The sequence below is a fragment of the Oryzias melastigma genome, linkage group LG14, assembly GCF_002922805.2.
Source record: "Oryzias melastigma strain HK-1 linkage group LG14, ASM292280v2, whole genome shotgun sequence".
NCBI lineage: Eukaryota > Metazoa > Chordata > Actinopteri > Beloniformes > Adrianichthyidae > Oryzias > Oryzias melastigma.
The window spans coordinates 11,578,662-11,603,048 of record NC_050525.1 but is presented as its reverse complement, the minus strand read 5'-3'; the positions used below and the strand labels follow the sequence as shown (position 1 = coordinate 11,603,048).

At 38.8% G+C, this 24,387-nt stretch overlaps 2 protein-coding genes across 4 annotated transcripts; both read left to right on the top strand.

Moving 5' to 3' along the window:
* The first annotated feature begins 654 nt into the window (after window positions 1-654).
* Window positions 655-14,954, top strand: pls3 (plastin 3 (T isoform)). 3 transcript variants are annotated; one of them, XM_024266257.2, is made up of 16 exons: window positions 655-797; window positions 4,789-4,893; window positions 5,022-5,173; window positions 8,061-8,190; window positions 8,409-8,541; window positions 9,099-9,180; window positions 9,252-9,417; window positions 9,504-9,646; window positions 10,330-10,425; window positions 10,519-10,714; window positions 10,795-10,873; window positions 10,947-11,064; window positions 11,139-11,269; window positions 13,490-13,613; window positions 13,696-13,820; window positions 13,894-14,954. In XM_024266257.2, exons 2-16 carry the CDS (start codon window positions 4,833-4,835, stop codon window positions 14,024-14,026), a joined length of 1,869 nt encoding a protein of 622 aa, XP_024122025.1. In that variant the 5' UTR covers window positions 655-797; window positions 4,789-4,832; the 3' UTR covers window positions 14,027-14,954. The 3 variants fall into 3 exon arrangements, with proteins under 3 accessions (XP_024122025.1, XP_024122026.1, XP_024122027.1); XM_024266258.1 differs by lacking the exon at window positions 655-797 and adding an exon at window positions 897-915; XM_024266259.1 differs by lacking the exon at window positions 655-797 and adding an exon at window positions 4,368-4,386.
* A 142-nt stretch (window positions 14,955-15,096) lies between these two features.
* On the top strand, window positions 15,097-23,620 carry cnga2b (cyclic nucleotide gated channel subunit alpha 2b). The gene is made up of 6 exons (XM_024266347.2): window positions 15,097-19,080; window positions 19,169-19,273; window positions 19,459-19,635; window positions 19,918-20,025; window positions 20,113-20,219; window positions 21,621-23,620. Exons 1-6 carry the CDS (start codon window positions 18,980-18,982, stop codon window positions 23,009-23,011), a joined length of 1,989 nt encoding a protein of 662 aa, XP_024122115.1. The 5' UTR covers window positions 15,097-18,979; the 3' UTR covers window positions 23,012-23,620.
* The last annotated feature ends 767 nt before the right edge of the window (window positions 23,621-24,387 follow it).

Here is a 24,387-nt window from a genome sequence, read left to right as displayed (position 1 = left end):
TGAATTTATTAAGTCTCAATGTATGTTATTAACAATATTTTTTAAGCTTGTAATTTAATGTGTAACTTTGTGAGCTGCTATTCAAACAGCAGTAGCAATGTTGTAACGTATGCTGTAATGTACTTTTATTGCTAGTGTCATAGTGTAAAAAAATCTGAACAAGTATATTGAACAAACACGTACAAACAATTTTGAGATTAAAAATATTGTTTTATATATTATATTATATTATATTATATTATATTATATTATATTATATTATATTATATTATATTATATTAGATTATATTAGATTATATTAGATTATATTAGATTATATTAGATTATATTATATTATTGTAGAATTTTGCACAATAAAAAAGTTTAAAAAGACTAATAAATATAATGACTCAACATATGTTCAAGCTATCATGGAAAATATATGGCTGAGTTGAAGTTTTACAAGGATTTTGCAGAAGAGAAAATACACTACAAGTGACAAAGTATATCATTTAAAAAAATAATTGTTGTTTTGCTTAGTTAAAGTTTATTACTCCTGTATAACATTTGAACATTTTAAAAACCATTTGTGTATTTTTCTCTTACTACATTTTTTGAATCATTTTAATTTCATTAATTTTCCTTGGGTGGATTCTTTTAAGTTATTTGTGACACGAATGGCACTCCATACACCACGCCTGGTGGTGACGTCGTTCGAGGGGCGGGGTCACATTCCTTGCTGTCTACTTTTGTCTCTACGTGGAGGAGGCAGGACTGCTGGACGCTGGAAGCTGTCTGGAATTTCAAGCGCATCGATAGTGAGTACATATTTCCTGGCAACTTCTTCATCAATAGTCCCTCACATATACAGGGAAAAAGACATTTAACCTATTTTTTTATTCATCTCTGACACCGTTTGTTGACTTTGTTTTAACTGTAAGTGTCAAACATTTCCCTTCTTATAAAACTTGCATGTCTCGCGCTAGCGAGCTAGCTTTAGCCTAGACTTCAGTGAACCGTTTGCATCTTTCCTGCATTTAAATAACCATTAAAAATATATTGAGTTTTTTACTTTTAAAGTTTAAAACTTTAAACAAATTCCAACTGGTGAAAATTAGTTACATTTTCGAATAGACAGGCTAATTTTTTAAAAGTTTTTCTTTAAACTTAAGGCATGTTTGTGTCATTTAAGATATGAAACGAGTGTTTATTTCAACTAAAAATAAGAATTAGACGCCTCATTCTTCCAGAGGAAATGGTATAGGTGGAGTCTAGACTATGTTTTTTGTTTCTCCTCCATACAAGCTGCTGCCAAATGTAATGTTCTGTGTCTGCGTGTGTGTGTTAGGGGGGTGGATTAGTCCAACATCTTTTTCTGATGACCAAGTGTGTTTTTGTTGACACTGCTTATTGTCAGTGTTGGGGCTTCTGTAAGCAGAATAAAATGTCATCCTTTGTGTCTACAAAGACATTGTTGAAGATGCAGCAGTTTGGACTCTGTAAACTTGTTTAGTCACTAAGTGATTGACCAGATTTTCTCCCCTCCAGTCCATCTGGGACTGCAGCTTCCACTTACATCTGGTATCCCAGTTGTAGACCACTGCTGAGACGAAGAAAACCCCGCATCATACTTTGGGAAAACATTATGACTTGGAACAGCAGTTTGTTGTGAACATCAGCAAAGTACTTTTCTGTGTGGTTAGTCTTGTTCAGCAGGTGTGACAGATTTTAGATCGGAGTGAAATATCCTTTTTGTTGCTGTTGTCAGCAGTTTGGAGATTATTTAGAGCCCCATTTTTTAAGAGGAAGGGTGTAGAAGTCATTTCAATTGTGTTTGTCGTTTATCGATTGTGTTTTTTCTTTCTTTTCAATTAGCCAATGAATGAGCTCGGCTGGTATGTTTGCTATGCGGTGTAATAGCAGGAGTAGGGTTTACGTCCTCCCGCATGCATGCAGTGAATGTTTTAACTACAGACATGATGTGAAAATGTTATCAGTGTAAAGACAGAACAAGACAATCAGGAAAAAAAGGCAGGTATAGTTGGGGTTTGGGTGGACCTTTGTTCACACTTGCATAAAGAAACAGGTTAATCCACTCTGAGGAGAAATAACTCAATGGATTTTTTTTCTTTCTTTTATTTAAATTGAAAACGATAATAAAAACTTAAAAAATGTCAAGTGTTTTAATCATCAAATGGTCCTTTTCACATTCTGTGAAAAACACAGTCACAGTTAAGTCATCCATTCAAGTTGGGTTGTTTGTTTTTGGGGGGCAAGTCTCCATAAACAAACATGGCGAGCTTTGCTTGAATACATGTGAGCCAAACTCATGCTTGAGTTCATTGGAATGCCAATTTTTTGCGTGCTGTACAATGCTTTGTGATGTGGTGTGACAGCACGGTATTTAACTCTTGTGTTTTACAACGCTTTGGTGTAGTAGAGACAAAACATTAGAAGGTGTGGCTTGTTGCCTGTGGCAGAAAACCGAGCTGGCACAACAGTTTAAGCAAGACCTGTTCGATGACATTTGTTTGCTCGATTCCCATTAACACCCTGGCTAGCACCACCCATGTTGACTACAGTTTTAATTAATCTGCTTGTAGATAACCTGTCAAGGAGCGGTTTCATTTGAATATTGCCATGGTTTTATTATCCCCTCTAAACCAGCTCTTGTATTTGTAATGTGCACCTCACCTTACCCGTCACAGCACATCACCTGCACTTCCAAGACTGGAGGCAAACACAAGGCTGCCCTCTGCTAGGAGTGACTAAATCGGCGTCATGTGTGCAGCTGGTTGCAACAGTAAAAAATGTCTTGTGTTTTTGTTGGGTGTGTTCGGGTGAATTTGACCACACTCGGGAAGCTCGCCGCCTCTATTTGTGAGACCTCGCATTTCCCACGTAACCGGAATAAAAAAGCTGACTGTAGGAGGGCGTGTTGGGCCTTCCCAGCCAGTCGGCAGCAGCAGCAGCCCTCGGCTCTTAATTGGCCCCATCAAAGGCGATTGTAAACTGTGTCTGTTGCTGCTTTTGGCTTTAAAAATCAGTGCTGCAGTTTAGTGTGAAACTTGTGCGTGACATTGAGTTGTAAAGCGAGCTGAAGACAGTAAGGATTTCCAGCTTATTTCATTCTGGAGAAACTGAAAGACTTGTTTTCGCTGCACAGGTTTGTCCCAATGATATTGACACAGTTGAAAGCAAACAGAAGCCTCTTCATTCAGGGGGCTTGATGTTTGGTCAAAGTGGAGTTGTCTCCTCGCTCCACGCGCACTGACCAGCTGTCAAAGACGACAACTGTCTCCCGCGCCTGCCACGCCAGACTCAATCGTGAGGCGGGATTTATTGCAGTGGTTTGTGACGGTGATTACAAACCCTCTATTCTTCTGAGCACGCAGCGGTGCGGTTCGCATTTGTCTGCCGCCATCTGTGCCCTCACTCCATGTGCTTCACCCCGTCTGCTGTTTCCACTCTGCCGAGGGTGTGACTAAGGGCTGGTAAATGAGGTAATGTTTGTCTCTTGCTGTAGCCGGAGCCGACATCGGCAGCCACACTTCACATCCTTTCTGGACAAAAAGTTAAATATAGCGACTCTGGCTTCATCGTTTTCCTAGTCAGGAATGGGTTTGTCCTGATTTGGTGTTACTTTGCGACAGAAAAATCTAAGGAGAGCCTTCTGCCATTCTCTTGTTTTGGTTAAATCTCCTAAATCCTGTTTTTGTTTGCATCCGCCTGGATTTTTTTTTTTTTTTTTTTTTTAAAGGAAGTTCATTTAAGAGTATTCAGGCCATGTGTTTTTGATTCATGCTCCTGTTTTGGCTGCCAGGGTAGCTCTAGAGGAAGTGAGTCACACCTCAGATACCACTTTGCAACTTTTGAGTCCTCTTCTATAAATAGTTCCATTCATTGGAGCAGATGCACTATTGCAGAAGTTTGTTAATTATCCACAAAAAAAATCCTAACAGCATAGCTGGTTATAATTAGTTCACTACCTACATGTTGGGAGCTAGTTGTTGTGTTAGACAACTAACAGCAGTTGTCGTCTGAATTTTTAACTCCTTCGGACATCCTGGTAAACTAACCTTTTCGTTTTGATATTTTTCTATCGTATCTCGTTTTACTTTCTGAACTTTCTGGGCCAGAGGAATGCCATTATACCAGTTCAGCCAGAGAAAGAAAGGCAGCACGCCCTGCTCACCTCCCTGAAAGAGGAGCTGCCCAGCACTCCTCCACAAGCTCAGGTGGAAGGAAAGGAGGTCCTGAAGGAAATTCCTTATTTTCAGATGGCGACTTCAGCTTAGGGAAAAGTTAGGAACAAAGAGTTCTTTCTCTAGAAATATACTTGTTGTTTTTACGTTGTTCTTTTAATTGTAGTTTTCTAAAATTCATAGAAGCTTCAACAACTTTTTGGTCAGTTTTTATTGAAGTTAGAAAACACTTTAGCATTTATGTGAATTGATCAGATTGTCACATGTTTGCAATATAGGCTGTTGGTTTTAGGATTGTTGCTGTTTTTTTGTGTTGGAGCTAACGGGAAATGACTTTGATTAAGGAAAAGAGCCAAACCGAACAGTTGATGTTATCAGCCCAATGGGAAAATGAAGCATGTTTTACAAACCTGACTGAGTACGGAGTAGTGAGTTTAGTTCCACCTGAGGAGAAAATCGGTTGGATTTTTGGGCAGAAAGCAGATTATTAACTGAAATGGATATTTTGGTTATGGCTGCTGCCGTATTAAATTGGTTTTGTGATTAAAAGGGGCGACTTATTTGTATTTAATAAAAAAAAAATCTCCTGATTGTCTTTTCACAGTTGCACCTTTTTCTGACTGACCACATTAGGTCAATCACAGAAAAATGTCTGGAAAAATAACAAAAGAGGAAGAGGAGGAGATGAGGGAGATCTTCGGAAAAATTGGTAAGTGAGTCAGTACTTTTATGAGTGCATCATTTCAGGTCTGTAACTTTGTCTGGTACTTCACTTGAAGTTGTTTTTAGTTCGATAATTGCCTCTGCTCTCCCCCTCTCTGCGTCTCTCTTTTGCAGATCTTAACAGCAATGGATTTATCAGCGATTACGAACTCGGCGAGCTTCTCAAAGAGGCCGGCCACCCCATACCAGGCTACAAGGTCCGAGAGATCCTCCAAGAACTGGACCGCAACCGGGACAATCAGATCAGCTTTGATGAGTTTTTGGCGGTGCGTTGAGCGACACTCCACTTCTTTTCTCCAGTCTTATCTGCTTTGCCTAAAAGCTTGTGTAGGACCTCTATGCAAAATGCTTTTAACTGCGCCATTATTTCTTTGTTGGAGGTGATGAGAGAGCAGGAATTTGCTGGCCTCTTGAACAGGCATACCTCATGAGTAAAAAATGTTAGATAAACAGGGTCAACCAAAATGTTGTGCTTAGTGCAACATATTTAGTGAGCTGAACACTTCCTGGTTCTTGTAAAACAAAGCTTAGGTTCATGATTACATTACTGTCATTGTTGTTCTGATTGAACCCGTTTCCTAAAATATGCGCCACTAAGACCAGTTCAGTTTGGGTGAAGCCCTTCTTCTGCCCAAACTGGCAGATCTGAATGGAAATCTTTATCATCGGCACAGGGTCATGATTGTCCGTCTGCGGTTGCTTCTCACACGGAGAAATGCAAGTTAGCATCCCGTGCTTGTATGCGTTTGTGCTTATGCGTGTTAAAATACTGCAGCTGCTCTTTAAGCAAATTGTGCATATCCAGGCTGAATAGTTCATTGTGGTCACACCGATGCCTCCTGGGCTGAGGTCACAGATGAAATAGATAACCTCAGCCACAGGAAGTATCATACAAATTACCATACAATGCATATTTTGAAAGCGCAGCTTTACTGCTCTCATTGCAGATAACACACAGGCAGCATGTTACAGATCGGGTCTCGGTGTGCGTCTTTGAGACAGATTCAATCCGAGGATCTCTTAAAATATATTCAGTGAAGCAGTTTTACGGTTACTGTAAGCTTTAATGGCAGTAATTCTTGGGTTATAAGTTCAGTGACTCTGCAGTTACAATGCTGTCACAACATCATAAACCAGGGGGGGTCAAACTACACCACTGGGACCACATGTATGTTAAACCATTTAATCCGGCCCACCAAACTGGAATAAATGACCATATATTGGTATTCTTTAATAACATTTAAAATAAAATGTAGTTCTGGTGTCGACCCAGACGGTGCACTACAAATAAATTGATCCTTGCTTTGGTCCACAAGTTATTTTGTATTCATGTGGTGTTGGAGAATGTGTTTCTGGCATTCATGTGTGTTCAGGCCTTTTTTTCTGAACATTCCAACACCGCATGAATGCAGTTTTTCACTGAATTTGAGTTTTTTTTTCCTGAGGAAGTTTGGAAAGGCAGATCTTTTAAAATTAAAACTCTCAGATTTTCTGTTTTAAAAGATAAATACACATTTTGAATCAAAATTTAATTTTTTCTAGCTTCCATGTTAGTGGATTACTACAAAACTCCATGCGTCTTCTCCTTGTCTGGCCCTTCTGTCAAATTTTAGAACCTGGTGCCCCAACAAGTCCAAAAATGTGCCCACCTCTGTCGTAAACCTTTAGCTACCAAGCTGATCTACTAAACTAGAAAAGTCTTTACAAACCAACAAATGTTTGATGTAGTGGACTGATGTTAAGCTTCACATCAGTTTTGTCTTTTATTGCCTAAAAAGATTTCATTTTGTGTGGCACTGTTGCAGTCCAGCAACTTTTTATCTTCATAACCGTTTGTTGTTCCAGAGGAAATTTGGCCGTAGGCCCTATTCAAATAGATTCTCAAAAGTCACGACTATGGAGACAGTTTAATACAGTAAGATTGCACGCGTCAGCCCCGTCTGCTATGCAACGTTCCCACTGTGACACCAACTATTCTTGAGTATATTCATAGTTTTTGCCCTCTGCGTGTGTAAACCCACAATTTCCACCCACAGCTTTTGCATCTTTTTTTTTCTTTTTGCATGGCCAAGTCAGATGTCTCTAAATTTCAAAACTTGACTTTTAGTATTATTTCAATTTAAAACTGACTCCTGTTGAACTTTAATTGATCGAACGTTTTTGTTTTGCCCTATTTAAGGATTTGTAGTATTTGTCTCAACACTGCAGCTAAATCAATCATATCCATTAGCCTTATTTTTTCACCCTCAGAGGTTGGTGGATGTTCCTGACAAATTCCTGTGGAAAACAACTCTAGGAAAATAGAAGAAACACATTTAATTTGTAAAGGAAGTTATGCATTATTTATAATTTATCAATATATTTTATGTAATATAACCTATCAGGAATATCTAGATTGTTGCCAAATTAAAGGTATTATTTGATTAGTGAGCAGAGCACGCAGTTCCTGTGGAAATTTGGATACGCCGCCACTAATTTTGAATAAACGCGTGTGTGCAAACTTTTTGCATGTAGCTACTGTAGAAACCTGGATATTCATTTTTATAGGAGATGAAAGTTTACATCCCACACCCACAGAAGAAAAGCAGTCTATTTGTGTACATTACCTTATTTGGTAATTTAATAGTGCAAGAGCAGTTTTGTGGTAAAACACTAAGATTATTCCTATTTCTGCTCATTAGCAGCATATGAAACACATTTAAATAAGAATAATAGATTATTTTGAGGTACACAACTTTTGTAATGATGTGAATGTAATCTGTCTGCACAATACAAGGCTCATTTATTTAGACGTAAGAATTTTTTAACCAATAAAGTTTTGATGCTCGAACTTGTTTTTGAAATTTTCAGATGACAAATCATTTTGACCACCATGAAAAGTATGATGATTGGTTAGTTTTTTCATCAATTACCCAATTAAACATCAATTTTATAAAAGATAATAAACCAAAAACGTAACCCTTTTGGAAAATAAAAATAACAAAATGGTAAATTGCTTATAATTATTAAAGGGAAAATTTGCTAACCTAAATTTATAATTAAAAAAAAACATTGCTGGGCACTAAACATTTCTTTCTTTTGTGATTTTTCAGCCCTAAATGTAACAGCTTTTTGCATTTTATTGATTTATATCATTTTCATTTTTATTCCTAGATCGTCAAGGAACTGAGGGGCAGTCAAGTGGCAAAAACCTTCCGCAAGGCCATCAACAGAAAAGAGGGCATCCTGGCGATTGGAGGAACGTCTGAGCTGTCAAGTGTTGGCACACAACATTCATATTCCGGTGTGTGTCGCTTTCTCTGTTTGTGTTGCTGGCTTGTTTGGTGGACTTTGTGACGCTCTTACATTTAATTCAAAACTACTGTCCTAATCTCTGTGGGGGGGAAATGAATTGTTGTCTGAACAAAAAGCCACCATCGTTATCCATCAGTTCACGTTTAGAATTATTTACAAGACTTCAAATTGTTTTGTTTTAAATTTTGTGTGTGTAAATCCTTCCAGAGGAGGAGCGATACGCTTTTGTGAACTGGATCAACACCGCGCTGGAAAAAGACCCAGACTGTCAGCATGTCCTGCCCATGGACCCCAACACAGACTCTCTCTTCACGTGTGTGGGAGACGGCATAGTGCTTTGGTGAGAATAACTGTTGGCTTTGCTTGTTCTTTACCAGAAATGACGGAACATAAATCTCCTTGTGATTTACATTAGCAGTAAAATTTTAGATGCAAATATGATCCTATGAAGAGGAGGCAGAACATTGAGATCTCTATGGCCCAATCTCAATTCTTCCCTTCTCCCTTCCCCTTCAGTTATCCCTCCAAACGGAGAGTTATGAAAAAATAATGTCTCATATTTCGGTTGTCACTTTCGCCAGTAATGAGACCAACAATCGCCAGTCCGCTAGCTTTAGCGCGAAGCTTTAAGTGCTTAAATATACATAACAACAGCGGTTTTATAACACGTTTTACCCTTGCGATGACTTGGTATCTCTCCATTTGGAGGATCGGATTTAAAAAATAAATTTCCTGGACACACTTGCACTTAAACTCCCCCTTCAAATGGAGGGAAAGGGAGAAGGGAAGTATTCGGATTGGGAATTTTTTCTGCTGGCTTCATCATTGGAATCATGACACTGCAAAAGGACTAATAAATGAATATATATATATATATAAATCCTTTGTTTGATTCAGCAAAATGATCAACCTGTCAGCACCAGATACCATCGATGAGAGGACCATTAACAAGAAGAAGCTGACACCCTTCACAATACAGGTCCGTTCAAAGGATTTTGGTTTTAAGTTTTGTGTCAATTGTATTTAACTTTTTTTTTTTTTAATTTACAGGAGAATCTGAATCTGGCCCTAAACTCTGCGTCTGCCATCGGCTGCCATGTGGTGAACATCGGCGCTTTAGATCTGAAGGAAGGGAAGCCCCATCTGGTGCTGGGCCTGCTGTGGCAGATCATTAAGATCGGCCTGTTTGCCGACATCGAGCTCAGCAGAAATGAAGGTGCAGTGTGTGATTTTCAAGCGTGTCAGTCTGGCTCACTGGTCCTCTTTAAAGTAGGTGAACTGATTGTTAACTCTCCTCTGAAGCCCTGGCGGCACTGCTGAGAGACGGAGAAACTCTGGAGGACCTGATGAAACTGTCCCCGGAGGAGCTGCTGCTTCGCTGGGCAAACTACCATCTGGAAAACGCCGGCTACAAGAAGATCAACAACTTCAGCTCAGACATCAAGGTGGGTCTACTGTATTATAAAACACAACACTCTCAAGCCTTTTAACTACAATCGAGAAAAAAATTGCTCTTTTGCACTATTTTAATCCCTTGCATTGAAACAGTTGCTGAGTCCACCTACAATGTCTGTGAAGTCAGGTAGTCCATGTTCATGTTTGCACAACCTCCCCATAATCTGCTCTGAAAATAGAAACAAGTGGGAAACGTTCATTGACCCAGGATCAGATGTGTGTGTTTGGGTTCAGCTGATGAGTGTCCTTTAGCGAGGAAGTTGTGAGAAGTTGTTAGTTTCACCTCATAAAAACAGGCTCTTTTATGACACTGATCATTATTTCCGTCTTTCCCCCATCTGCACAAAAAACAGATGTTTTGGGGTTTTTGCTTTTATCAGGTTCTGACGGGAACTTTATTGGTTTTCATTGAGCGGGCTGACTCCAAAGAACAGAAAATCAAAGAAGCCTGCAAGGATAATTGATGAGCAGACTTCCACATGAGCTGATGTCTTCGCAAACTTTATCTCTTTGTCATTAGGAGGTGCAGGCTCATTATAACAACTTTTAATGTGATATACATTTATTCTCAAACTGTTTTCCTGACAATCTATCTGTCATAAATGCTTATCAGTGTACCCCAGTAACATTTTCTACATTATTTGCAAACGTATTTGTTTTTTTTTTCTTCCAGGACTCCAGAGCCTATTTCCACCTTCTTAATCAGATCTCTCCAAAAGGCATGGAAGAGGATCAGCCACGCATCGACATCAACATGGCAGGCTTCAATGTAAGCTCTGCCGTCCATGCGTCCTGAACATGTGGTAGCAGCTGTACCGCTCCTTTTCACTCCAGCATGTGTGTTCTGTCTGTGTGTGCTCAGGAGAAAGATGATGTGAAGAGGGCAGAAGCCATGCTGCAGCAGGCCGACAGGCTGGGCTGTCGACAGTTTGTCACCCCAACTGATGTCGTCAACGGAAACCCCAAACTCAACCTCGCTTTTGTTGCCAATTTGTTCAACAAATACCCAGCTCTGACCAAACCTGAGAGCGAGGACATTGACTGGGGACTGTTGGAGGGTGGGTATTTCAAGACGTCTCTTACTGCAGTTTTGGTTCAACATTAAAGACTCTATATCCCACAATCCTCTCCTGCGTAGGTGAGACGAGAGAAGAAAGGACATTTAAAAACTGGATGAACTCCTTGGGGGTGAACCCGTATGTGAACCATCTGTATGGGTATGTACTCCAAAACCCATTTCCCATGATTCTTGTTGAAAATCTTGCCTCTAAATGTTCATTGTTCTTTCAGAGACCTGCAGGACGCCCTGATCGTCCTTCAACTTTATGAAAAGATTAAAGTTCCTGTTGACTGGAACAACAAGGTCAACAAGCCACCTTATCCCAAACTAGGGACGAACATGAAGAAGGTAGATTAGATTCTTGTTGTCATTCCTCACTAGAGCAAGACATTTTTATAATACATTTTTTTTGTTACTCAAAGTTGGAGAATTGCAACTATGCAGTGGAACTGGGCAAATCAGCCAAGTTCTCCCTCGTTGGCATTGGCGGGCAGGACCTGAACGATGGCAATCCTACCTTGACTCTGGCGCTGGTGTGGCAGCTGATGAGAAGGTAAAACGTAGTGACATTCTTTAGCAGGCAAATTACATGGAAACAGAGCTCTGAAGTTCTGTCTTGTTCTATACATTTTATTTCAATTTTAGTTCAAACTCAACAGTTTTTACTTTTTTTTAATTAAAGACTTTGATCTCAAGTGTAGGAACACAGGAAATTAAATTAAAAGCAAAATCATCATGAAAATGGGTGTAAGATAATAAACTGTCTAGGAAATTATGTGTAGTATTGATGTCAGGAATGTTTGTAATAAAATGACAGATTTATAAAATAAATTTCAAGACTTAGAATTCATTTTTGTGAGGAGAATTCAATGTAGATTGGCCTTTTTTAAGCACAGATGCTCAAACAAGATCAGATTTTGGAACCTTGAAGGACAATTAGGAACCTTTGATTGGTATGACATGGATATATTTGCCCACAAATGGATGCATCAGAATGGGGCGGTAAAGTCAGAACTTTGTTGGACTCACCTAATAGGTCAGATTTGCCCTTTACCTCAACCTGCCCTGGATCAAGACTTGTTCTTAGTTTTGCTCATGTTTATAGATGCTAGAACCCCACAGCAATCTACTGTATAGCCCTGAACGTATCGCTCTCGTGAGCATTTTTAACCCGCCTCACATTTGTCATGAATTGACCATAAATCCATACATGGGCTTATTTTTGATGTAATGTTGGACTTGGATGAGAGTTAATAGGATGTTGCTCCCATGTGAAGCCAAACTCTAGTGGTCTGTTAAGGAATAGCAACACATGTACATCTTGGTTGACTTCATATTTGTAGGAGTTTGTTTTAAACTTAGAATAAAGAATTTAAAAAATGTTTAAATATCATGTCAAATTTTAATTTGACATGATATTTAAACGTAAGACCTGAGTGAGATCAGAAAAACTGCCATACATTCCATATGTTAAGACCCACTCCAATTATGGTGTATTTTCTGTTTTTAACATGCTCTTTTGGCTTTTTTTCTGATTATGGAAGACATGTATAAAGAAAATTAAGCTTTCTGTATTAGTTATTAATTAGGGCTGTAACGAGTATCCGGATGCTCGGATACTCGCGATCTGCTCCCGAAAACTCCAGTACGAATATTCGCGATGTCCAACATTGCTGATTCGAGATTTTCATAAATATTGTAGAGTGTAGTAAAATATTATCTTGGGAAGACGTATTTCTTTTTTTCTCTGAAATGTGAATAATATTAGTTTTCAAGTTTATGAACTAAGACAAAACCAAAAGTGCGGCTCTACTGTCCCTAGAAGTACACAAATCTTCGTGTCGGCAAAGCTTCTGGTTTTCAAACTAAAACTTGTGAGAGTTTTTTTTTCTGTTCAAAATTTGAGACTAAAGTTCCGCTCACTGACATAACTTCTGAAAAAAATGAATGAGCCATAACAGCAGAGCTTTAGCTTCAGTGTTTACATTCTTTTGGTTATAGTTACTCTTCAACAGTTGACACAATTAACATAACTAGTGCATTCTGAACCAGAGAAACGCAGCCTCACGCTGATATGCTGCACTGCAGAGCCAAAGTGGCCGATGTAATCAGTGTGAATCAGCTGATTCTGCTGCAAAAAAAAACGACTTTTTCATACGGGCTCTGCACCAATATATATGCTTACAGCGTAAAATGCTGAAGAACTTTGAGGATGGAAAAAACTGTGGAGAGAACTTTCAGATTTTGTAGATAAATGATCAAAATCAACAATGATTTTTAAAATGCTTTTTATTTTGTCCATGTTATTGCTGAACTTAACCAAAAGGTAGACAAAAAATAAAATAAAATGAAAAAACAAAACTTGTTTAAAATGAAAAACACAGTTTTTTTCTATTTAAATATTTGTGTTTTTATCAGTTTTGTCGATTCTGATCTCCTGTTCTAAATACCGGTAAATATATAAATGGTAGTGTTTTCATACACATAATGTCTATTTTTATACATCTAGAAAAAATACACACACACACACAACAACAAACATATTAAAAAGTAAGGATTGTGGTTTGATTCGTGAATCGTTGAGCTTGATTCGTAAATCAAATCGAATCGCCACCTAAGCAACGATCCACAGCCCTAATAATAATTAAAACACCACAGGAAACACTTTAAAAATTGAACAAAACATGATAGAGGTGGGACTTTCATTTAAGAATTACTGATGTCTTTCTTCAGCCATATTCATGTTAAATGTATTGTATGTTTACTCCTCTAGATACACATTGAATGTACTGGAGGACCTTGGGGATGGAGACAAAGTAAATGATGACATCATTGTAAAGTGGGTGAACAAAACTTTGGCTGAGGCTGGAAAATCAACAAAGATTTCAAGTTTTAAGGTCACTAGCCCAATCCACTTTTTTTCTTTTGTTGGAGAAACAAACAAACAAACCATTAAACCTCTGCTCCTTTACTGATTAGGACAAGGAGATCGCCACCAGTTTGTCAGTTTTGGAACTGATAGACGCCATTCAACCTGGAAGCATCAACTACGAACTGATAAAAACCAGCAACCTTTCGGAAAATGACAAGTTAGAGAATGCCAAGTAAGAGATGAATGAAATTTGTTGTGTAGCTGTCATTTGATAGCAGTTTCATGACAAATGTCTTTTTGTTTAGATACGCCATCTCCTCGGCAAGAAAGATCGGAGCCCGAGTCTACGCACTTCCAGAGGACCTTGTGGAAGTCAAGCCAAAAATGGTGATGACGGTCTTCGCCTGCTTGATGGGTCGAGGAATGAAGCGTGTCTAGACCGCCGGCCTTCATCGATGTGGCACTTAAAAAGTTTGGGAGCGCTCCCTCGAATGAGGGAATAAGGAAGTCTGTTTTTTCTTGTCTTGAATGAGTCAAACATGTGCATGTGCCCCCCACCTCATTTGGTTAACAGAGGAATTTTTCCAGAAGGATTATTCGCTGCTCTTGTTGAAGTCAAAACTACATTTTTGATGAGGGCCATCTCTAAAGAGATGGCCCTCATCAACCTTTTACTCTCTATGCAGAACTCTTTATGTACTAGAATGCTGTTTTTTTAAAGCGAGTATGCATATCTCTAGCTGCAAGGTTGTTTACATATTTTTACTCAGACTGATAAATTAATTATCACCTTGACTACGCAAAGCACATTCCTGAATACCTGACTTTTGAATCTATGTCTAAGAACGCCAGAAACGGAAATGAAGAAGATGAATGTTTAGATGAAGCATATCTCAAATAAAAATAAACATCTCCTCTGAAGAACTTTTCTAAAATGGCACCATGTATGTCTACATATCTGTATAAGAAAGCCATAAGGTCAAATATTGCTGGTGACCAGTGCAATGTGCCGTCTGTATTCTTGTACTTGTGTTTTGAGTGTTTCTTGGGATTAACATTGAATGCTCTGTAAATGCCACCATTGAGAATGTTAGTGTTGTGTTGGCCATCTTTTCGTTTTCAGGGTCTTTTTTTTTTATATAAGAAGCAAGCTTTTTCCTGGCTTCTGCTGTGCCTTTTAGTCTCAAAGACCACTTGTACTTTGAGATTTTTTTTCCTTTTTTCCATTTTGTCACATTACCAAGTATAAACCGTTCTTTCAAGGTATCTCAATTTATATCCTTTGACAGTGATCAAATATTTGGTCTTGTGCTCATGTCTAGTCTTAAGTGCTTATCGAAATACAATAAATATAACTTTGAAAACAGTTGATGCGTTTTTAAGTACTCTGTTGGGAATAGTTTATCTAAAAGCTAAAAACAGAAAAAATAATGTGTGAATTTGTCATCTGTAAAATCAAAGTTCAATTTACAGTAATGTAGATTAATGGTCACACTTTTAGTTACTGCCATTTTCATACTTTTCTGTTTTTTTAAAACAAATGGTTCTCTGTAGTAGAGTAAACAAACGAAACCTTCACGGCATTATTTCTAGCCTAATAAACTGCATCCACTGCAGCAATATGTTTTCTTAGGAAATGAGAATACGCTGCACTTCCTTATAGCCAAAAACACCTTGAACACAAAACATTTGAACAAATAAATGAAACGCGGTGTAAATTCTAAGCACCAAACCCCAAAAAAAGAAAAAAAAACTGAACGTGAGGACAATGGACTCCTCCCTGCTGCCCTTCTGTGGATGACCTAACTTAAAACCAGTACGACATTTTCTGACATCAAGATTATATAATGTCATCACAGGTAAAAAATTAAACAAGGTATTTCTTTTTAACTCAGAAATACACTATAATATATATATATATTGATTTCTACACATTATTAAAAATAACATACAACAAAGTTGGAACATAGAAAGCAAGAAAAAAAATCTGCGCGCACACACACACATATATATATAAAACAACATAACTATTGAAGTGTAACTTTGTGAATAAACTTGTTTGTTTGGGGCTAAAGAAAATCTGATACTATAAAGAGATTTGTTTGCACAGAGAGGGGAGAAGAGGTCAAAATGTGCTCAATGATGCATTTATTGGTTCTAGTTCTGCTAAAAGCCTTCTCAAAATGTTGGAAAAATGTAATTAGGTTTATGTTTTCAGTGAAATCATTTAGATTATATGTAAAACAATTCTGAGTTAGTCCAGCAGTAAATGTAAATCAGATATACATTGGCATTAACAACAATAAAACGTTATGGGACTCAAAGTTTAATTAAAAAAAAAATACATTTATGCTTTATGGTATGGCTGTATATTTTACTACTTCTCCTTTCTCTAATCAGTTTCTGTTGCCATTCTTCCTTTTTTCTCATCATAAATCCAGCTCTTGTTTTACAGTTCACGCTATGTTTGATTACCAGAGCTATTTGTCAACATTAGAGCAGCAGGGACCTCAGTGACAGGTTGCAGTTTCCTGTTCACTGGTACGAATCTCATTTACATTTGAAGTCTTGTGAGTTTCGGTCTCACTCACCATCCAGTTTTTCATGTTCTGGCTAAATTGAAAATGTAAATCCTTTTAAAGCTCCACAGGTTTATGAATAAAATGTTTTCATATTTATGAATTAGTGTGTTTACAACATAAACTTAAAAAAGAAGATGTTTGAATTCTTTTTTGTAGAAAGAAAAGAGAAAAATGCCTTAAATATGAAGACAGAAATAACATAATTCATCAGCAGGCGTACTAGCCCAGTAAAGTATCCAAAAGAGGCTTAGACTCACTGGCGACTTTATTAGGTACACCTGTCCAACTGCTCATTAAAGCAACTTTCCAATCAGCCAATCACATGGCAGCAATGCATTTAGATATATCCTGGTTTCTTGAACACGACAATGATTTCAACCCAATAGATCACCTTTGGGATGTGGTGGAACGGTAGATCAGCATCATGGATGGCATGGAGAGCTGTTTAGGTTCCGCTAATGATCTAAGATCCAGAGCTCAGTGAACGCACCTGGCAGAGATGTTGATTGGCCCTGTATTCAAATATACTTAGGTAATAGATGTAACAAATAAAAAAAAAGCTGAAACAAGAAGCAATCCCAAACCATGATACTAACACCTTCAGGCTTCACGGGTAAAATCTTGTTGGAACATTTTTATTTATTTATTTTTTTGTAAAATCAGAGCAGCCTCAAAACAGTTTTCAATGGATTTCTTGCTCATATGAGTGACTGTACGAGAACTGGTAACACAGGAATGAAAATATGTATTTCTTATCTCACAGCCTTAATGAGCATGCCAGTGATGTTTAGTATTCTTCAGAGAGTCACAGGACACATACGTTACCTATCTATTAATCTGATTTACTTTAGCTTTAATGAGCTCAAATGTTTTCCCAGCCTAAGATCAGACAACTGAACCCATACAACCCAATATCAATGAATCTCCTCGAATCTTTATACTGGCTGAAAAAGCTTGTTTTTTATCTTTTAAAACATTTTCAAAAACCTAAACCTGAACATCATTACAATATCAAACAAGTTAGATGCAATTCAACATTTTTCTCACTATCATTCAGTCAAAGTGTGCAGGAGGAAGGCCCTGACTATGGGGTTTTCCCTGAAGACTCCTCCATCTAAAACCGACATCTGGACTCTTCAACCTCTTTAGATCCCGCCCCTTTGGGGAAAAAAATACTACCTGCCTCCTACTCTCATCTGAGGAGCAGGTGGACCATGTGCTCGTACAGAGAGGAGCACGCTCTACTTCCATGGTTAAATGTTACAAGACAAGACTTTTGATTTTTCTGTACAATCAGGAGGATGGAGCGGCGAGCAGAAACTTGCTCCAGGCGGTCTTTTGTTATGTTGCTGTGAGGATTTTTTTCTGCACACTTTTTGAATTTAAAAGGTAAGAGGAGAAATGTGTCAAACAGCTGAGAAGGTTTCTAGATGTATTTTCTTTCATGGAACATCAAAAGATGTAGTTCAAAATGTTGCAAGAAAAAGCCCCATTACATAACACCTATTTTGATTAAACGAAATATATTTTTATATGTTTAAAAATGTAATTCATGTTATATTTATCAGACACTTGGCTGATATTGTGACTGAATTAATTATTCATGAAACACAAAGACTTTCTTTTTTTTTCAGTCCAGCATCCACTGTGATGTAATGACACCTTTTGCCCTTACTCAGCATGTTGGTTTCCAAAGCGATGGAGCTCCTGCGGGAGTGCTGCTGATTGGCTCACTGAGCTGCAGAGCTGCAGCCTGACTGTGCATGTGTTTTTGTTAATGATCCACCAATTAGTCACACACAGGTAACAGTTGTCCAAACAGCTTGTCATCAGTACGCACCACAGGGAAGGGAGTGTGTGTGTGTGGACTGATTCTGATGAATAGTTTAGGATTTTCCTAAAGATTCGTCAGATTCCATCTTTCCAATGTCAGTTTTTACTTAAAGCAACAAGAAGAAATTGTGAAAGTGAGAAGTGTGTGAAAAAAGCCCCAAAAATAAACGCATAAAAAAACCAAATATATACTCAGTACAAGAAAAAAAAAGCAAGACACAAAGTAAATTGTGCCAACATCATTGGAGAAAAGTTCATCTTCTTGGACGATGTGCAAAAAAAAATTGGAATCCTGTTTTTATTGACAAATTCAGTCCAAAAACTTTAAGTCTACAAAAAAAAAAAAAAAAAAAAAAACACAGGTAAAATGATTTTGAGCCGTAACCTAACCTAAAATATGTTACTTTTGAATGTTTTTGTCATTTTGCGATCAAATGCTTTAAGTTTACTCTAAAATATAGTACTTAAACTTTAAATTTAAATAAAAAAAAATATCAAAGTTTATTTAAACTCAAAGAAGGTAAAGAAAAAGCTGACTATCAAAATGAGCAATCTTAGGAAAATGGCTCATACTCATTTGTATTTAAAGCTGGAGCTGTATCGATTCTTTTTTAAGCTGTTATTTTGTTTAATGGTGCAAAAACAAATTAGAAAAAAATTCCGAAACACAAAGATTAAGATGCAGAAACGTTCAAAATCGATGTGTTAACGGCTCAGAACAGTCTGGTTTTTTTTTTTTTAGTTGCTTCTGTCACCACAGCAACCAGGCCACCACCTCTGGTGTGATGTACTGTCAGACACTCCCATTTGTCCCTTATCCCCTGACTCCAACCTGACATATGCACCATAAACACTTTCCCTCCTCCTGCTTCAGCGCCGCAGCACAACACGCTCATCACTCCCTATTCCGACATGGGTTGAATGGATGGAAGCCGAACTTTGGTTTTAGCTCCTGTTCTCATTGTCAGACTTGAGGATGACTGGCCAGGTGGCGGACAGAGACCGCTCGCCCCATAACCTGTCGGTGAAGACAACCGTAGAAGAAGAGATTGAGAGATCCGAGAGTATTCTGAGCAGGTAAGAAATTCACTTTTTCATTTTCTTGTAGGGGAAAATAAATAAAATTACCTCATTACAACGCTTGGTTTTTCACTCATGCATGCAGGGTACCATCTGTCTGGGATGACACATCCTCTGAGCTGCAAAGAGTTGCTGCTCTGGACCGAAATGGTTCAAGAAACTCTTTCCAAAGAAGTGGAGCCATCTCCAGGTAAAGCTCGGACCAATCAGGGCATCTATTCAGCTGAAATTTACAACAATGCATAAAATATTTTCCTGTAACGTGTAGCTTTGAAAACATGTTTGTCAAACTAATTTTGACCCTATGTATTCCTATTTCTGATGTGTTCAGACCTCTCCACAATCAAAGTGATGTTTTCTTTGGTTCTGTTGCAGACTAGTCAATCTGGTGGTGAGACTGAGGGAGTGGGCACACAGGAGTCTGTTAGAAGAGGAAGAACGACCAGACTCTTTCCTGGAGCGCTTCCGTGGCCCTGAGCTGAAAACCGCCCCCAGTCGCAACAGCAACACGCAACCAGACGTCAATGGCAACAATGCCAAAGGGATCTTCAGGTATTCCTGGCAGCAGCCCCTCAACCATTAAAGCGTATCTTTGACGCACACCAGAGCAAGAGCTTAAAAAGCTTTGGGATAAAGTGCTACCAAGGCGACAGGGAGGCTTTCCTGAACAAATAAAAGCAAGTTTATCTTTGACTCTGCTCCTCCTGTGTTGGTTCCAGAGCTGTAGTTACTGCTGATTCAATGTTGCCCTCAAATATCCTTAAAAACCTGCAATGGTCAGTTCAGTAACTGTAAAAATCTCTTTGTTGACTTATTTTCATCTATTGCTTTCAGAAAAAGGTGGGGTTTGTTTGTGGTGTCCCCCTCCGATGACGCTTACTACCGCTGGTTACTGGTCATCAGCATCGCAGTGCTCTACAACTGGTTTGTTGTGGTTGCAAGGTAAAGTCAATCAGACGGTTTACCTGTGGTCAGCTGGAACCCTGCAGCCTCTGGTGCTCTAAGGTTTTTCTCTTTTCATATTCTCAGGGCGTGCTTTGACAAACTCCAAGTGACATTTTTTATCTGCTGGCTGGTCCTGGACTATATTTCTGATACTGTGTACATACTGGACACTATTGTACGACTTCGCACAGGTAAAAGCAGCCTTTCCTCTTTAAAAAACAAACAAAAAAATAAAATAATGTGATAATTAATTTAAAATGTGGCATTGCAGTGGCAAATTACTGTGAAAAATGAAAGAGTATATGGGAAAATATATGTAACAACTGAAATAAAAACGTGTGACTGCTCAGCAGCAACATACAATTGATGAAATGGATCTATGGAAGCCAGGATGGTCCAGTTCAGCTATTGTCTAACTTGATTTAATTATTTTAAGATTACAACCATTCAGTTGGTTTACCTGTTCCATATTGAAATGCAAGTTACATCATAAATACAACACAATACTATAATATTCTCTCCCACTTTGCGTTACAGTAGAGTATAGTACGTTACAACAGGGAAACAGTAGAATACAGGCCATATTTCATTGTAATTTTACCTCAAAGGTTTACACCACCATTCAGTTTTACTGTTTGTTACATTTAACTGTTATTAAATTAGATATAATAGGTTCAGTTATTACTATTCTGGTTTTACACTTCAGTTTTGAAAAGTCACCTGCGTGATCAGCATTAGGAGATCAACCTCAAAAGATCTTATTTTAACTAAACAACCTCTGCTGTCCCTTAAAAAGAAGTATGTTTATTCAGAGTAATGTTAAAAACTATATGCTTCTTTCATAAAAACAAGCCTAGAAGTTTGTTTTATAATGTCTTTTACATTTACTACCAGATTTATTTTTTTTCTATTCAGGAGTGTAACTTTCAGATAAAATCTCAAAGTTACAATTTATTACATATATATATATATAATTAAATTTTGGGGTAAATTTGCTGGTTTTTGGTCATTTTTCTTAAAGAAAGGAAGCTAAAAAGGTTTGGACTATTGACTGTATATGAGAACTGGACTCAGTGACCCCTCCCTCCTCGCTTTCCAAACAGGAAGTACCCGCTGTTACCAAGAAGACAAAATTCTCAAATACGTTTGTAGAGAAATAAACAGCTGTTAGTCAGGTATCTGTGATACCTTTTTTTAACACAGTCTTGCGAATTCTAATTTTTCTTCATTTTTTACATAGTTCAAGTTATAAACTGGCCAATCTATGCCTCAATAAAAGTAGGTGGTCTCATGTCAAAAATGTTTGATTGACAGAGCCCACGTTCAAGTAGTAGGGGTGTAAACTTTCAATAATCTCACTCCTCATTGGTGAGAGTGGTTGCCATAGTATAATAATTCAATACCTCTCCAAACAGAGAGTTATGGAAAAATAGTGTCTTTGAATTTGGATGTTACTCCCACTTGATGATGTCATCAATAGTTGCCGGTCAGCCACATTAGCGAAGAGCTGCTGGCACTCGGAAATGCCTAACAACATTTCTTTTTATTGCATGACTAAATGTTTTCTTTTCTTTTTGTTTGTGCCGTCTCAGGTTTCCTGGAACAAGGACTGCTGGTGAAGGACCACATCAAGCTAAGAGACAGCTATGTCCGAACACTGCAGTTCAAGCTGGACGTGGCCTCCATCCTGCCAACCGACCTGGGCTACATTGCCACCGGTATCCACACCCCGCAGCTGCGCTTCAACCGCCTGCTGCGCTTCCCACGCATGTTTGAATTCTTTGACCGCACCGAGACCCGCACCAACTACCCCAACATCTTCCGCATCTGCAACTTGGTGCTTTACATTCTAGTCATCATTCACTGGAATGCCTGCATCTACTACGCTATATCCAAGTCTTTGGGGTTCGGCACAGACACCTGGGTGTTCCCAAATATCTCCAAACCTGGGTTCACCACCTTATCCGAGACGTACGTCTACTGTCTTTACTGGTCGACTTTGACCCTCACCACTATTGGGGAGATGCCGCCGCCTGTGCGAGATGAAGAATACCTTTTTGTCGTCTTTGACTTCCTTGTTGGAGTGTTGATCTTTGCAACTATCGTTGGAAATGTAGGCTCCATGATTGCCAACATGAATGCCACTCGTGCCGAGTTCCAGGCTCGCATTGACGCCATAAAACACTACATGCACTTCCGCAAAGTCAGCAGAGAACTGGAGACCCGCGTCATTAAATGGTTCGACTACTTATGGACCAACAAAAAAGCCGTAGATGAACAGGAAGTGCTCAAGAACTTGCCCAACAAACTGCGGGCTGAGATTGCGATCAATGTGCACTTGGAGACCCTGAAGAAAGTGCGAATTTTTAAAGACTGTGAGGCCGGACTTCTGGTGGAACTGGTTCTTAAACTGCGCCAGCAAGTTTTCAGTCCGGGGGACTACATCTGCAGGAAGGGAGACATTGGTAAAGAGATGTATATCATCAAAGAGGGGAAGTTGGCTGTTGTGGCCGACGATGGAGTCACACAATACGCCCTCCTCACCTCTGGCAGCTGCTTTGGGGAAATCAGCATTCTGAATATAAAAGGGAGTAAAATGGGAAACCGTCGGACTGCAAACATCCGCAGCCTGGGATATTCGGACCTCTTCTGCCTCTCCAAAGATGACTTGATGGAGGCGGTGATAGAGTATCCGGATGCAAAGACAGTGCTGGAGGAGAGGGGCCGGGAGATCCTGAAGAAGGAGGGTCTTCTGGACGAGAGCGCAGACAGCGGCGGGCTCCAGAAGGAGGACGCGGAGGAGAAGGTGGAGAGGCTGGAGACCTCCCTGGACACCCTTCAGACTCGTTTTGCCCGCTTGCTGAACGATTACACACACACTCAGCAGCGACTTAAACAGCGTGTGACGCTGCTGGAGCAGCAGGTAATGACTGATTATAGTGCAGAAGCAAACGACGACACAGACGCTGACCCTTCAAACTGATCTGTAAGCATGAGACCTAAAACTGCTTACTGGGGACTAAAGAAACACCCTTTCAAATTCACTCTACGAATATCTGTGTGTCTTCAGAACAAAAAACAAACAAGCTGAAGAGTGAAAACACAAAAAACTCCTTAAGTTCGTTCAGATGTCAGTTTTGGTTGAATAAAATCAACCACCATGTCACAGGTGCTCTGAAATCGATGGATGCCACCGTTTTTTTGGGTTGTCTGTAAACATGATGTTCGCTTTTGTCAGCAGAGGGATTCAGTTCCCTGAACACGTCGCATGTCGCGCTCTGTTTCTGTACACCGTCTCCTGCTGGCACTCTTGGGACAATGAAATCTCAGGTGTGATGGCAGGTGATTTGTTTCCAGTGTTTTTTCTTTTTTTTTCCTTTAACACTGAAAGAGCCATTTGGTCCAGTTTCTTACTGTCTAAATAACGAGGTAGAGCCACAAAATCCCTCTTCCTGTTTTGGAAAATACAATTTATTTATGTCCTTTTGACTATCGAGCTACTCATTTATAAAAATGTAGCTTTCAAAAACATACTATTGTGACAGTATTAATTTTTTTCTTTATATTTCATTTTTATTTATTTATTTATTTATTTGACTTTTGACAGCAGCACAAACAAGTTCCTTTCAAAATAAAATACACCCTGATGCAGCAGATTAACTTAAATTAAAAACGCAAGAAAAAAACTCCACAGAATGTATTTTTTTTTATCATTATGTGTACCTTCATCCTTTTTCTCATTTTAATAATATAAAAACGACCATGTTGGTGTAGAATCTTTAGTGTAGTCTTTGGTGTAGAATTTTTTTGCTTTTTGTTTAAACTCTTCTGATAGTTTGGATGCTTTATGGGAGGAAAAAAATAATCTACTTTTTTCACAAAAACTAAATCTTTTTTTTTAATCCATTTTCCTAACCAGTTATATCCCTTCTGGGGTCACGGTGTTGCTGGGGTATGTCCCTGCTACTATTATACACACGGACACTTTAGAGCAGAGGTGTATGAATTCAACCTGTTTTCCAACCAACCTACCACTGAAGCTCCCTATTGGCTAAACACACCTGATCCAGGTAGTAAGCAGCAGATGGGGGAGAATTTCTGGAAAACCAGCACGAGGTCGGCCCTCAACACTCTTTCTTTAGTCACCAATTGACCTACGAAGCGTGTTTTTGGACTGTGTGAGGAAGCCCATAATGCACAGGGAGAACATGAAAATTCCACACAGGAAGGTCCTTGACAAGATTCAAACCAGGCCTTCTCGCAGGGAGGTGAGAGCGCTAACCACTACGCCACCATGCGGCCTCAATTATTATTTTTTCTATCTTTTCAAACGACAGTTTTTAATTTCTGTTACAGGTA